This window comes from Arachis hypogaea, chromosome 18, assembly GCF_003086295.3.
Source record: "Arachis hypogaea cultivar Tifrunner chromosome 18, arahy.Tifrunner.gnm2.J5K5, whole genome shotgun sequence".
Taxonomy (NCBI): domain Eukaryota; kingdom Viridiplantae; phylum Streptophyta; class Magnoliopsida; order Fabales; family Fabaceae; genus Arachis; species Arachis hypogaea.
In genome coordinates this window covers 22,521,019-22,536,494 of record NC_092053.1, presented here as the reverse complement: position 1 = coordinate 22,536,494, position 15,476 = coordinate 22,521,019, and the positions used below count along the sequence as shown (strand labels likewise).

Sequence of the window (15,476 nt, the reverse complement as noted above, 5' to 3'; positions counted from 1 at the left end):
TGCATTTAATGGATGTGGTAACAGCCTATTTATACGGCTCATTAGATCGGAATATCTATATGAAAGTCCCTGAAGGACTAAAGATATCTAAACCATCCAATGAATATTCGCAATGGTTATACTCAGTCAAATTGCAAAGATCTTTATATGGTCTAAAGCAATATGGACGAATGTGGTATAATCGTCTTAATGTGTATCTGGCCAAAAATGGATTCAAAAATGATGATATCTGTCCATGTATTTTCATAAGAAAATCTACATCTGGGTTCATTATAATTGCTGTGTACGTTGATGATTTAAATATCATTGGAACTCCTGAAGAGATTCCAACAATTATAAAAACTCTAAAAGAAGAGTTTGAGATGAAAGATTTTGGAAAGACTAAATTTTGTCTCGACATGCAGACCGAGCATATAAAAAATGGGATCTTTATTCATAAAACAACATACACAGAGAAGATCTTGAAAAGATTTTATATGGATAAGTCACATCCTTTGAGTACCCCAATAACTGTAAGATCTTTGGATGTGGAAAAGGATCAATTCCGTCCTAAAGAAGAGAATGAAGATATCATTGGTCCTAAAGTACCATATCTTAGTGTCATTGGAGCGCTAATGTATCTTGCTAATAATACACGACCCGATATATCATTTGCTGTGAATTTACTAGCAAGATATAATTCATCTCCAACCAGAAGACATTGGAGTGGAATCAAACAAATCTTTCGATATCTTCATGAAACGGTTGATATGGGATTATTTTATCCTTATGGATCCAAGTAACAACTAGTTGGCTATCCAGATGCTGGATACTTGTCTGATCCACACAAAGGGAGATCTCAAACAGGATACATGTTCACATATAGTGGTACAGCTATATCATGGAGGTCCACAAAACAGACGATAGCAGCAACCTCCTCTAATCATGCCAAAATACTAGCGATTCATAAAGCTAGTCGCGAGTGTTTTTGGCTCAGGAGTCTGATCCAATATATTCTGTCATCATGTGGACTGATTGATCATAAGATAGCTTCAACTGTCCTGTTTGAAGATAATACAGCATGCATTGCTCAACTTAAAGGCGAATACATCAAAGGTGATAGAACAAAGCATATTTCTCCCAAATTCTTCTTCACTCATGATCTTCAAAATCAAGGGACAATTGATGTCCAACAGATCCGCTCAAGTGACAATTTGGCAGATTTATTTACAAAGTCACTCCCAAAATCCTCCTTTGAAAGATTGGTACATGAGATTGGGATGCGCCGATTTCGAGACATCAACTGATGTCGACAAGAGGGGGACACTGTACTCTTTTTTCTTTGGTCAGGTTTTTTTCTCATTGGATTTTTCTTGACAAGGTTTTTAATGAGGCAGTCCCCATCACTAAAGGATATTGTACTCTTTTTCCTTCACTAAGATTTTTTTCCCACTGAGTTTTTCTTTAGTAAGATTTTAACGAGGCAATAATCCTAAATGGTCATCCAATAGGGAATGTTGTGATAAAGATGTAGATGACCATGACTTAGGCGGCCAACTTTCTCAAGATTGAAAGAATCAGTTTTCAAGACAGAATCAAATAAATGAAAGTTGAAAATAAGAATCTCATACATGTATAAATAGGGGTTCATATACAAGGCATGAGACACACGCAATAAACAAAATCAATTCTCTTTATTTCTTTACTTTCCAATTTACTGAATACTTCTTTCTCTCTCTCTCTCTATATATATATATATTACAACATATAATATTAGTAAATACATATATGAATTATTATTGAGCTAATTAAATTAATATTAGAGTCTTCTATTTATATATCTTTATTTTATATTTAGTATATCTTTTATTTATTTTACAACAATATTATCTTTTATTCAATCTTTAAAAAAAAGAGAGAATAAAAAATAAGTAATTCTCTTAATTTTTTGAATAATTAATACATAAAAATAGATATTTAAATTAATTAAATAATAATAAATTTTTAAAAGGTTGAATAAAAGCTACAAGTTAAATGACAACTAGCATCTGTCATAAAAAAATAGGATTAAGTATGATTTTGGTCTATAACATAGAGGCCAAAAATTTATTTCGTTCTCAACTTTTTTTTCGCTACAAAATGATCCTAAAGGTTTCAGTTTATTTTAAAACCGTCATTCGGACCAAAATGCCCATTCTCCTTCTTCCCCAAAATCATGCAAAAGCACCAGCAGAAGCACAAGCAGAAACAGAACCAGAAGCAACAACAACAACAACAACAACAATGAATCACCAATGAATCAACAATGGAATCAAGTAGAAACAGAAGAAGCAGGAGCAGAAACAGAAACAGAACAACCACAACAACAATAACAATGAAACAATATAATCAATCAGAAGCAGAAGCAACCAGAAACAACAATAATAAAAAGTCAACAACATAATAGTAGAAGAAGAAGCAGAATCCGACGAGCCACCCGAAACCGCCATCACAGCGCCAATCCGCCATCAAAGCGCCGCAACCCTTTTCTTCTTCTCTCTTCGTGCTACCCTAGCGCCACCGTCACAGCGCGACCTCTTTTCCTCCCTCAGCTTACCACCGAAACCTTTCCCTGTTTTTGCCTCAAACCAGAATCCACCGCCATCGAGCACCTCCGTCGAGCCCAGAGGAGCAGCGGCGAGATCCAACCACTGAACGACGACGAGCAACGGCGGCCCTGACATTTGAAAGCGGAACTGCAACTGATTCTCGTGTTGTTGAACGGCGGCGACAGCGAGGACCCTTCCCTCTCTTCTTCTCGAACCCCCTCCCCCCACCCTTCTCCCTTCGCGTAACCCCTTCCCCCTTTCCCTTTTACTTTACACATTTTCTTTCGTTGTTTTTTTTTTTTTTAATATAGTTGCTATTTTTTTACAATAATATTATTTAAATTTATAAATTCAAAAATAATTCACTATTAAAAATATTAATATTAAAAAATTCATATATAACAATAATACACAATATATAATTTAAGATTACACTAATTTGTAAAATTACTTAATATAAAGAAAAACATAGTTAAACTCTATAGTTGACGACAATCATTGTGAAATTGTCATATGTGTTCAATCAAATCCTCTTTCAACTGTCTATGCTGCTGCCTATTTCAAAGTTAGGCATTTCTTTGGAGAAATTGATGGTATGGTGCAAAATCTTCCTCTCCCAGCTGAGGTTATGATAAGTCATTTTCGACATTGTCATACTCTAAACTTTGAGCAAAGTTTTCTGCATAAGTGTCTCTTTCATCCTCAACAATCATATTATGCAATATAATACAAGCTCTTATTATGTTTGCAAGCTTCTTTTTTTCCCAAAAGTGCGCTGGACCACGTATAATTGCAAAACGTATTTGCAACACTCCGAATACTCACTTCACATCTTTTCTTTGTCCTTCTTGGTATTGTGCAAATAACTTGCATTTTTTTCTTGTGATTTTGAGATTGATTTGACAAATGTGGCCCATTCAAGATAAATACAATCTGCTAAATAGTATCTCATAGTATAATTATTACCATTAATAGTATAATTTACTTTCGGAGTACGGTCATTTAGAATATCATCGAATACTGGTGAATAATCTAACACGTTGATATCGTTATTTGAACTAGAAACTCCAAAGAATGCATGTCATATCCAGAGGTTTGAAGATGCTACAACTGAAGATGTTACAACCTCAAGTACTATGATTGCAACCCCAAGATAATGACTCATGTACATATCTTTCCACGCCTTTGGACAATTTTTCCATTGCCAATGCATCCAGTCAATGCTACCCAACATGCCAAGAAAGCCACGACCCTCCGCCATTTGTAGTAGGCGTCGTACATCATTTGAATTTGGTTTTCACAAGTATTTATCCTCGAACACCGAAATGACACCTTCAACAAATTTTTTCAAGCATTCAATTGTAGTGCTCTTGCCTATGCGCACATAATCATCAACAGCATTAGCTGCTATGCTGTATGCTAACATCCGTATTGCAGCAGTGCATTTTTGGAGTGGTGACAAGCCTCTTCTCCCAGTTGCATCGACCCTCTGTTGAAAATACGGATAAACATTTGATAGAGTGTCTACTATCCGAAAGAACACATGTCTTCTCATTCGAAATCTCCGTCGAAAAATATCAGGATTATACATCGGCTCATCTGTAAAGTAATCTTGGAAAAGGCGATCATGTCCTTCTTCTCGATTTCTGTTGATCTATCTACGAAGAGTTGAGATAGAGCTTCTATCGATATCTTCTTCTTCTGAATCATCGAATAAACACTCATCGATCCAATTATCCATAAGTGCGTTATCTCGGCATCTTCTTTTACCACACAAAACCTCATTAAAAATATCATCAAAATTTCTAGCCATATCCTAAGATGTATTTTTTGGTATTCTTTTGAGGTGAGAAACTAAATTTGAAATAGAGTTGCTGAATCATTGATAGTTGATATTTATAAGTGTGTCCGCAACAAGTAGCTACTTCTCAACGACTAGTTTTGCAATGGCTACTTAACGGCTAGTTTTTTCTTGTCTAAGTTTAAAACGGCTAGTTTTGCAAGGGTCGCTTTCATAAACAATAACGGCACAATAATATTGACTAATTTAAAAAATTACGTCACAAATGAATAGAACGGACTACATCACATATGGTAATACGCGATAAAAATAAAACATACTACTTAACTCTACGAATACAAGAAACCATTAAGTAAACCACTTATTAATTATTTTCTCACATGCTATCTCATAAAGAGCTTGTCGTTTTTCACTTATTTTGCAACGGCTAATTTTACAACGACTAATTTTATAATTTGATTAGCATTTTTAAATTTTATAAATAAAAATAAATAAACCAACCAAAATTTATTTTGTAACGTATAAAAATTAAATTTATTTTTTATGTAAACAAATTTAATTAATTATAATTTAATATAACAATATATATAACATTCGATAATAATTTAATATAATAATTTAAATAATATTTATTATAATTTAATATAGTTATAAATAATAATTAATTAAATAATTAAATCATAATTAATTAATAATTATATTAAATATTATAATTATTAATTAATTAATTATAATTTAATTATTTAACATAATTATTTAATTAGTAATGAATAATTATAATATTTAATATAATTATTTATTTTAAAAATAACTTATCACATATGACAAATTATCATTAGCCATTACAAGTCTCTTTGAGGAGAAATTCGCTCTCCTCGAATTACGTGGAAGAATTCAACTTCTCTCTTTTTCAATGGTTGGAGGTCTTTCATGTAAAAAAAAGTGAGTTGAAAATTCACCCGTGTAATAAATAAAGGCTCTATTCTGACGGATGGGGACAGAAAAGTCAATTAGAGTGAAGAGTGAAAAGAGTCTCTTCACAAGGACCAAAAGAGTCCTTCTAAAGGAAAACTTTCAACTGGCAATAATTTTTTGACATGTGATAAATTATTAAAAAAATAAAAAATATTGTATATATTACATTACATGTATATTTATATTAAATAACTTTGTAATTTCACATATGATAATTTATTAAATAATTAAATTATAATTAATTAAATAATTATATTAAATAATTAAATCAAAATTAATTTATTAATAATTATAATAAGTAATTATATTAAATAATTATATCTTTATTTAACAAATGATTTATCTTAATTAAATATATTAATTATTTAAATTATAATTAATATAAATAATTATATTAGTCAACAAACTATAACTCAAATAACATAGTTTTTTTATACTCACCTAAAAGTTGCGAGTTCGAGTCTTACTCTTATTTTTGGAAAAAATAAATAATTATATTAAATTAATATTAACTATTGTTTATATTGTTATATTAAATTATAATTACTTAAATTTATTTACATAAAAAATAAATTTAATTTTGACACCTTAAAAAATAACTTTTAGTTGGGTTGCTTATTTTTATTTATAAAATTAAAATGCTAACCATATTACAAAACTAGCCGTTGTAAAACTAGCTGTTATTATGTTATCATTATTATTAATAAATTAATATTTTACCATTTTATATATACCACTTACATATTTTTAGTAACTATATTAGATTTAATTATTTTAATTGATTAATTAAGTGAGACTATATTAAGAACTAAAGTTAGTTCTTTTTAATAAAGAAGAGAGAAATATTTTGAGTTCTTATTTATTATTTATGACACCAAAGTTAATGTAAAATCATTTTGATAAGCCAATGAGTTATAGCTCAAATGACATAGTCTCCCCATACTCAATTAAGAGATTGCGGGTTCGAGTCTCTTATCTTTGATAAAAAAAAATCATTTTGATAACATGTGAATTATAAATGATGACATAAGATTCTTCATGAACAATTCAACTAGGTATCCTTTTACATCCAAAAATCAAATTAGTTAGAATTCAAAATTTCGAATTTAAAATTCTAAAATAAATCTTAAACCATCTTAAATCACTAGTAAAATCTTCGCTCCGTAAAGATCCAGAGCTGCATCACCTCTCCCTCCTCATCTGTGGCCGTTTTCGTCTTCTCCTGCGTTGGGCACTCCTCTGCGACGATCTCCTCCTTCGGCGACGCGTTCCTCCCCGCGACGCGCACTTCCCCTGCGTACACCTCCGCGCCTCCTCCATCGATGGGCTCCTCTCCCAGTGGCGGAACCAGAAATTTCATAAGAGGGGGCCAATTAAATATAAAATATAACAAAAAATTAACAAAATATGATTTGTAGCATATATATCAAAAAAGTAATTATATTATATAAAAGTCAATGTTCGACTACATACTTTAAGATTTTGATATTTTTTAATCTTGCTCAACAAGTTGTGTCACAGGTTGTTCAATAATATTTTGAACATTACTCAAAGAATCTGAAGCTGAATTTTGTTCATCATATATTCTCTCTTTTCTCTTGAAAAATGAGTGAATTATTTTCATCTTTGACATTTTTAACTTAACTTGAACTATCTAATAGAAAAAAACAAAAATAATTGCATATATATTATTTTCTTTAAAAAAAATATTAAATCTATTGAGTAATAACAAATAATTTTAGAAACACAAATATACAATAATCAAAAATAAAGTTATTGATTTACCTGATTATTTTTTTGTTCCAAGTCTCACCCAAAAATAATTCTATTGAGTTTTGTCCTCACTTCAATCTTTGAACACTGTCCATTATAAAAAAATAAATTAATTATTTTAAATAAATAATATAAATAATACTTGACATTGTTATTAACTTAAAAAAATTGAAATATACCTCTTTGAATTTTTGTTGTGCATTCAATGGTTAATATTTTGCTGTTCACTTCTCTTCAATGATTTTTCTTCATATGTCTTGTTTTGGTATGGAAAGAAAATTAGAATGAGAAGAGTAGAAGACCAAAAGTTTAGAAACCACTAAAAGAGAGAGAAAAGTGGCGCTGATGCCTCCGATGGTTTGAAACAAATATTTGAAAAATGTACTAGTGTTACTTTAATTAATAGTATGGGCTTGGGCTAGTATAATAGAACCATTTTTATTAATTATTAGAATGAGCTATTTGTTAACAAGAGCAATAATAATTCAAATATCTAATACATAGTGCAGTTTTTAATTATTTTAATTTATAAAATTTTGTAACTTATATTTTTTTAATATTATTAATTATTACTATTTACTATTTTTTTTTAATTTTGGGGGGACCATGGCCACCTTAGGCCCCCCGTAGATCCGCCACTGTCTTCTCCGTCCCTGGTCTCCTCCCTCGCGCCACGCACAACCGCTCCCTTCTCCCGCGCCTCCCCTTGTCTCTTCCCCCACGTCGCACTCCTTCTGTCTCTGGTATTTCTGCTTGCAAAATTCTAAAAAAATTTGGTTGAGTTCATTCATGAAGATATGTTACCCTTTTTTTCGCTTAATAAAAAATTCTATTTTTTTAAATTTATATATAATATTGGAAGTGTCTGTGTTTTTTTTAAATGTATTTGTGATTATAATTTTTTTTTGCGCTCATATGTTTGATTTGGGAGTTGTAATGTTAACCTAATTTGGATGTGTCAATACTTAATTTTGGATGTGTTTATGTTGTTCATTATGTTCTTATGTACATATATAAGTTTTTTTACATGAGTTTTGGATGTGTTGATAAAATATTTAGAGTGCATTCTTATAATTTTGGATGTGTATTTGAGTTTAATTTTTCTGTGTTCAATATGTAATTTAGAACTACAATGAGAATAATTTAGATGTGTTAATACATAATTTTAAATGTGTTTATGTTGTTTATTTAATTTTAGATGTGTTTTTGACATGAATTTTGAATGTTTTGAATAAAAAAAATAATTGAAGTGAGTTTAATTGATTTTAAAAACTTCATTGATTTTTTAAAAATTAGTACACAAAAAGTTGTTACGAGTTTTATGGTTTAGTTTGTAAAATTTTAATGTATTGCAAGTAGTTACAAATTTTACGGTGATAAGTATTCAAAATAAGAATGATTCCTTAAAAATAAGAAATATGATTAATTAAAAAATTAAAATAATAAAATATTAAATTTAAAGGCTGAATTTTATTGTACAAGTAGCATTTTCCATTTATGAATGACTCTGAAACAATTCAATTGGCAACTTTAATTTTGTATTAAATTTATTATTAATTTTATATTTCAATAACCCAATAATTAATTAGTTTATATATATATATATATATATATATATATATATATATTATTTTTTAAATATTTATTTAAAAAAATTAATAAATATGATATAATTATGAACAGAAAAATATATTAGGATTAATAAAAATATTTTTTTATTTTTAAATTTATATTTATTCAATAAAATTTAATAATTGTGTACAATTAACAAAATTATTAATTTGAGAAAATATGTATAAAATTAAAAATAAAAACAAATCCATATAAAAATAAAAATTAATATTTGTTTATGTTAGAAAATAGAAGGGAACGGAAGACTGTTATATCTGACAGAAAAAAAGTTAAGGATTAATTTGTGTATTAATTTTTTTTGAGACTAAAATATAATTTTAAAATCTCCGGAATAAAATTTTAGAGATGTTTTTTGTATTATTTTTTTTGGACTAAAATATCCGCTTTTAAAATTCTTAGGGACTGATTTGAGTAATTAGTCCAAATATTTTTATTAAAAGCAAAAATTATTCATGGACTACTCTATCAAATTTTTTTCATGCTCACTAATTAATTTTGTGTTTATTCATAAGTTTTTCAAAGATGAGACGATTTCAAAAGGTCAATGACGATGAAAGAGACAAAGTGTACATAGCGGAACCAACCAAAGCTAAAGCTTATGTATGTGTTGGACCAAATATTAAAGAATTATGATAATGAATTAAAAGAAGACTATAGATAATAGATTATAAATGTTTTAAGAAATGGTCGTTTTTTTTTTCCTTCTCTAAAATAATTGGGTTAGACTAGATTAATTAACTTAGCTCGATTTGAATAAGATTTTTTGTTCGTGTGATTTGTTTGAAGTCAATCAGGATTAAATCATTTAAAAGTAGTTGAAAACAAACTTAAACTAAAATTTTAGATCTTGGTGTTCATACCATTATCAAATCTTAAAATTGTTTCATCAATGAGCATGAGAATCTAGAACATAAATTAATTGAAATGCTCAAAACTATTCTAGTGGTTTTGACTAGTTGTGGAATCATCAATTGGGTGCCAATATCTATTGAAAAACCACATTGAATCAACCTCCACAGAATATTGATCTTCATTTCTGTGCCAACTATAGTGAGCATGCGTTCTGTTCTTTATCTCAAAAATGGCATGTCCAAAACTTGCTTCCCTGAATGCAGAGTACTCTGGCTGTGGCTCTATCATCCTTCAGTGCAACAATAATCCACATATTTTCAGTAATCAAACCAAACATCACATTATGAAATTTATAATAAGGTCAAATTATACTTTGTTTTCCTAATTATGTCATATTGCAAGTGAATATTTTTTTTGTCATGTCTATTGAATATATAAGAAACCAAATTTTAATTAACCAAATAGCCTATTTTTATTGTAAAGTTTTTTTTTAATCCTCAAGTTTTGAAAAGTTTAAAATTTAGAATTTAAGATTCAAAGATTTATGGTTTAGAATTTTTAGCATTTAAGATTTAGGTGGTTAGCTGACAATGGCAATGAGGATGAAATTATTATGTTGGTAGAAAAAAAAGGTAAAAAAGTGATAAAAGGGTCATTTCAAAAAAATGGTGAGTGAGGGAATATATTTTTCACTTGACATAATAGTCGGTTGACACTCATGCTAAATATAAGAATCTTGAGTATTATATAACCTAATTCAGTTAATATATATTTTATAAATGAAAAAATGTTAAGATATAGAATAATAAATTATTCTAGTGCTTACTTGGTTGCTAAGCCTTCAATGTTGCCCCCATCACCAATGGTTATGTATACAGGAGCTGACTGATCCTTCACAGGTCCCCAATGACCTTTTACAATATTTGAGATACGTTCCTGATATGGTGCTCCACAAAATGTGATTTAGAAATTTTAAATAATAATAATAAAGTATATACACTCATTAACACTTATGCAAGTTAAAAATAGAATTTCTAAATCTGACAAAGTAGGCTCTAACATCAACTTTCTCATTTGGACTTTAGCACTTACAGATCGTTCATAGGCATGGACATGACCAGCAAAGACGACATCAACCTTGTACTTGACAAACCATGGCTCAAACACAACCCTCATGGTTTCTCCTTCCAGATAATGATAGTCGTAGGTGTTATACCAAGGTGTGTGCAGAAGAACAATCAACCATGGAGTCTTGGTCCTATCAACTTTTGCTAGCTCTGCCTTAAGCCATATATATTGAGGGGTGTATTTACCTATATTCATATGTATAAAAAAGTTAAACATTGAATGGATTATATGGAGAAAATAAAATGAATGAATGTTACGTACCACATGCTGAATATGAAGATAAGACTATGATGTGTGCTGAAGCTCTCTTGATAGAATACCAAAAGGGCGCACTGCTTCCTGAAGCTTTGTAAGGGACAGGGTAACGGCGTGTGAAAGGCTTGTGAGGTACACTTTCCCCCTGAAATTTGAAAACATGATCAATTGGAGTGCCATAACAAATCCCAAACAAAAATGTGCAAATAGCTTACAATTTCAGGGACAAAGTCAATTTCATGGTTGCCTGCAGTCCAAATCCAAGGTTGATAAGCAACACTTCTTTCTACAAATCTGGCCCATGAGTCCCACCTATTGTTATCATGATAAGGGTGGTCATCTGCATAAGACAAATCTCCAACAAACAGAACAGCTTGCCCTTTCTTCGGGTTTGATTCATAGTGAGCAAGTGTCTTGTTTGAATCATATGTTTGACCCAAATCCCCTATTAGACCAAATGTGTAGGGCACATCAGGGTGAATTTCAGGAGGGGTCATGAACCAAAACTGCCTCTTTGTGTGTCCAATTCCAACCTCATAATAGTATTTTGAGTCAAATTCCAAGTCTTTTAGGGTGCAGTGATGAATGAAACTAGAAGAGTAATTGAAGAACCTATATGTAACACGGTGTCCCTTCGCCACCCTCTTCTTGCTGCGTGGGGATCCCTCCCTCCAATAATGCACTTCACTCTTTCCAGGTTCATTCACTGTCACCCATGATACTATCACTGCTTTCCCCTCATCATCACCTTGTGTTATGTGAACCTATCAAATACACAGTTCAGGTTATCACAAATATTCAATTATATGAACCTCGCCAAATTTAAAGGTACCTGCTGAGGAGCATTATAGCCAGCAGGGGCTACAAACACATCACTATCAAGAGGCATCTCCACTGTTTTCTCTGCCTTTCTGATGAAACTGCTTGTCTTTCCTCCATTGCAAAACACTGCTGCATTCACAACAACAAAAACAAAGACAAGAAGAGAACTAGTAATGTTTGCACCACCCATGTGTACGTGTCTTTCTTCTTTTCTAGCTAGGCTCGTGTTGTTTCTGATACAGACAACAATGCTACTTATTTATACTAATCTGATTTTTGACTTTTAAATTTAAAATAAATTAAAACAACCAGAATCTATTTATACTAAACTGATTTTAAATTTTAAATTTAAAATAATTTAAAACAACCAGAATCAATCTGTTAGAAAAAGATAACCATAACAAACTTACAAAAAAGATATGTATAATAAATTTTGTTTCTAAAAAAAAGATAAGATAGCAAAAAACAATAGTCTTTTAACATTTTTCATTTATTTATACACAAATATACAATAGCTAATTTTTTGTTTGTACTTGCACATAGCATTTTTTTTTATTCACATTTCCATAGATAATTTCAATTCTTTATATTCTATTCTTAGAAAGCAATCAAATTAATCATAGTGATATAAGAAAAAATAACCTTGCTTATTTTGGTCTTTATTTGAGATAGAAAATTCTCTCAACTGAAAGCAAAAGCTTGTGATAGGCAATAAAATTGGTTTTTCTTGTATATTATATGGCTTGAGTTGTAGTAATAATTGATTCCTAATTAGACTAGAAACACTCGATTATTATAGTGGTTTTTCATTGGATGCACCTTCTGAGAACCAAAACCATGAATAGTGGACAATACAATACTTGGTTCCCATTCCCTCCAACATACACAATTTGAAGGGCTAATAGAAGAGCACACCAAATCACAAATGCACACGCCATCAATACCGCAACTTCGTTCAAATTAAAAGTGTACATGAAAATTTGAGAACCAATAGATTATCAACTATTCAACTTTACAATAATACTAATGCAATCATGGTTTCTTAGATGCGGTATCTTGCTATAATCTTCTTCCATTTTGATGTCAATGATTAGTGTTACTCTTTTTATGATTACTAATATTGTGCGACTTAGTTGACATTGTAGGGAGTAGATCTTCTTCAGTGAAAAAAAAATTGAATGGTGTCAATTGTGATCTCTCACTTTTCATTATACTCTCTCATATTTAAGATTTGAATTGTTGTTGAGAGAAATATTTATATTAAGGGAAAGTATGAGTAGCCAATGAAATATTTATACAATGTGTACAATGGAAATTTAGGGAGTATTAGATATATAATCATTAGTATTATCTTTTCCCATCAGCCGAAACTTTTGGGATGTTTATTTTGTAACTCAATAGTCTATTGTCTCCCTAGTGAGATCCTTACATTAATTAATTGTAATTTTAGTACATTATTAGAGAGAATTTAGATATTCTAAAAGTGAGAAAATTGATAAAATAAAAGATTAATTACAATTGAATTTATAAGTTTGATCATATATGAGTTTTTTATCTTAATTTTAAAATGATTAATCTCTCACTTGATTATTCTATTAACTTTTTGTTCATTTAAATGATCTTAATTGATAATTTTAAGAGTTAGCACGACACTAAGTTTTTTTTGAGTTGGTGTCTTTTTCATTATTGAGCCTCTCAAGTAAACCAAAGAAAAAACCAATGAATTATAACTCAAATAACATAGTCTTTCCATAGTTAATTAAGAGGTTGTGGGTTCGAATCTCCTACCTTTGGTATAAAAAAAAAAAGGATCGTAATTAAAATTTTTGTTAAAGTTAAATTATTCTATTAGTGTTTATAAATATTTTTTAAAATTTATAATTAGATTTTTATATTTTAAAAATTTTTAATTTAGCCTCTATACTAATTTTAAATTTATAATAAGATTATTTTTGTTAACCGTTAACACATCTCATTAGAAGTTTGAAATGAGGAATAAGAAAGCAATTATTTAAAGAACCAAAATATTATTTCTTTTTTTCAAAGATCATTTTTTATATAAATTAAATCTTTTGGGGGATAAAATGGTAGTTTATTCAAATTAATATAATAATAGCTCAAGGCAACACAATTTAATCAAGTAAGAGAATAAAAATGCATCAATAAATGAATAATCAAAGAATTCAACGAAACAGTACACGAAATGACGGAAGTTATAAGGTGGTGGGTATATTCCCCTGTAATGCTCCTTCTCTCTCTCTTCCCTGATTACTCAGCCCAACTTCTCCCTCCTTATCAGCCTCTTTTGTTGGACTGTTTGTGTTCGTATACGTAGATTATTCTATTTTATTTAAAAAAAAAAAAACAAATAGATTCTTGTTGTGATAAGTATGGGACGTGGATGCCTATTTCTCTATGTGAAGCTCACATTCTCAAGAGAAAATGTATTTAATAAAGGTTGAAAAAGGGTGATATTTTATGTGTATAAATAGGAGATGCATTGCATCCATATGAACACAGCAATAACAAATATTCCTACCTTTCTCTTCTTTCATATATTATAAAGTCTATTTCCATTTCTCTCTCTCTTTACAGTAATAAAACAAATGCAATTCTCTCTCTTTACTTTTAATACTTCTTTCTATTTTTACATATATATACATATTACAACATATAATATTAATATATATATACAAATTATTATTGAGCTAATTATATTAATGCTAGAGTCTTCTATTTACATATTTTATTTTATATTTACATCTTCCTTATTTATTTAATTGTTTTACAACACGTTATCAGCACGAGACTCTGATCAAATTTTTAGGAAGACTCCAGGTAACAAATTTTTATTATGTCGAAACTCTTTCATCTTGAATATAATGTTCTTGATATATTTGGAAATAATTATTTATCATGGATATAGATGTTGAAATCCATCTTGATTCAATGGATCTTGAAGATACCATTGAGGCTGAAAATAATACATCCCAGAAGGATAAAAGTCAAGGCCATGATTTTCCTTCGTCGTCATCTTGACGTATGATTGAAAAATTAATATCCCACATTAAAAGATCCTGCAGATCTGTAAAAAGACCTTGAAGAAAGGTACAATCATGTGATACTTCCTCAAGCCCGATATGTTAGAGAAAATTTTCTCAACCTTCCATGCCTCGAATGTGCTCCTGCAGCAGCAGTATCGAGAGAAAGGGTTTAAAAAATATTCTGAGTTAATTTCTTGCCTTCTTGTTGCTGAACACAACAATGAGTTGTTATTGAAAAATCATGAAGCGCGCCCAGCTGGCGCTGCCCCATTTCCTGAAGTAAATGTGGCAAATTATCCCAAAAGAAGTAAATGGCAAGGTTTTAATAATAAGAAAAATTATGAAAGGAAAAAGAATTATGTTCAAAAGAGAGGATCTCATCAGAAGTGGGATAGAGAAAGGAATATCGGGCAGAATAAATCAACAGAGGATAAGTATTTCCGTTGTGGTGGAAAGGGCCATTGGTCACGTACCTGTCGTACCCCAAGGCACCTAGTCGATCTTTACCAGGCATCTTTGAAAAAGGACGACAAAGGAAAGGAAACAAATTTTGTCTCAAATGATGCTGAGAACTCCACCACTCATTATGATGTATCTGATTTCTTTGAGGACCCTGAAGGAAATATT

At 30.0% G+C, this 15,476-nt stretch overlaps 1 protein-coding gene across 1 annotated transcript; it reads right to left on the bottom strand.

Moving 5' to 3' along the window:
• Positions 1-9,575: 9,575 nt before the first annotated feature.
• On the bottom strand, positions 9,576-12,143 carry LOC112772361 (purple acid phosphatase). The gene is made up of 6 exons (XM_025817294.3): positions 11,816-12,143; positions 11,199-11,747; positions 10,990-11,128; positions 10,693-10,913; positions 10,427-10,536; positions 9,576-9,889 (listed from the first exon to the last, which is right to left on the bottom strand). The coding sequence occupies exons 1-6, from the start codon at positions 11,993-11,995 to the stop codon at positions 9,688-9,690; spliced, it is 1,401 nt and encodes a 466-aa protein (XP_025673079.1). The 5' UTR covers positions 11,996-12,143; the 3' UTR covers positions 9,576-9,687.
• Positions 12,144-15,476: the final 3,333 nt, after the last annotated feature.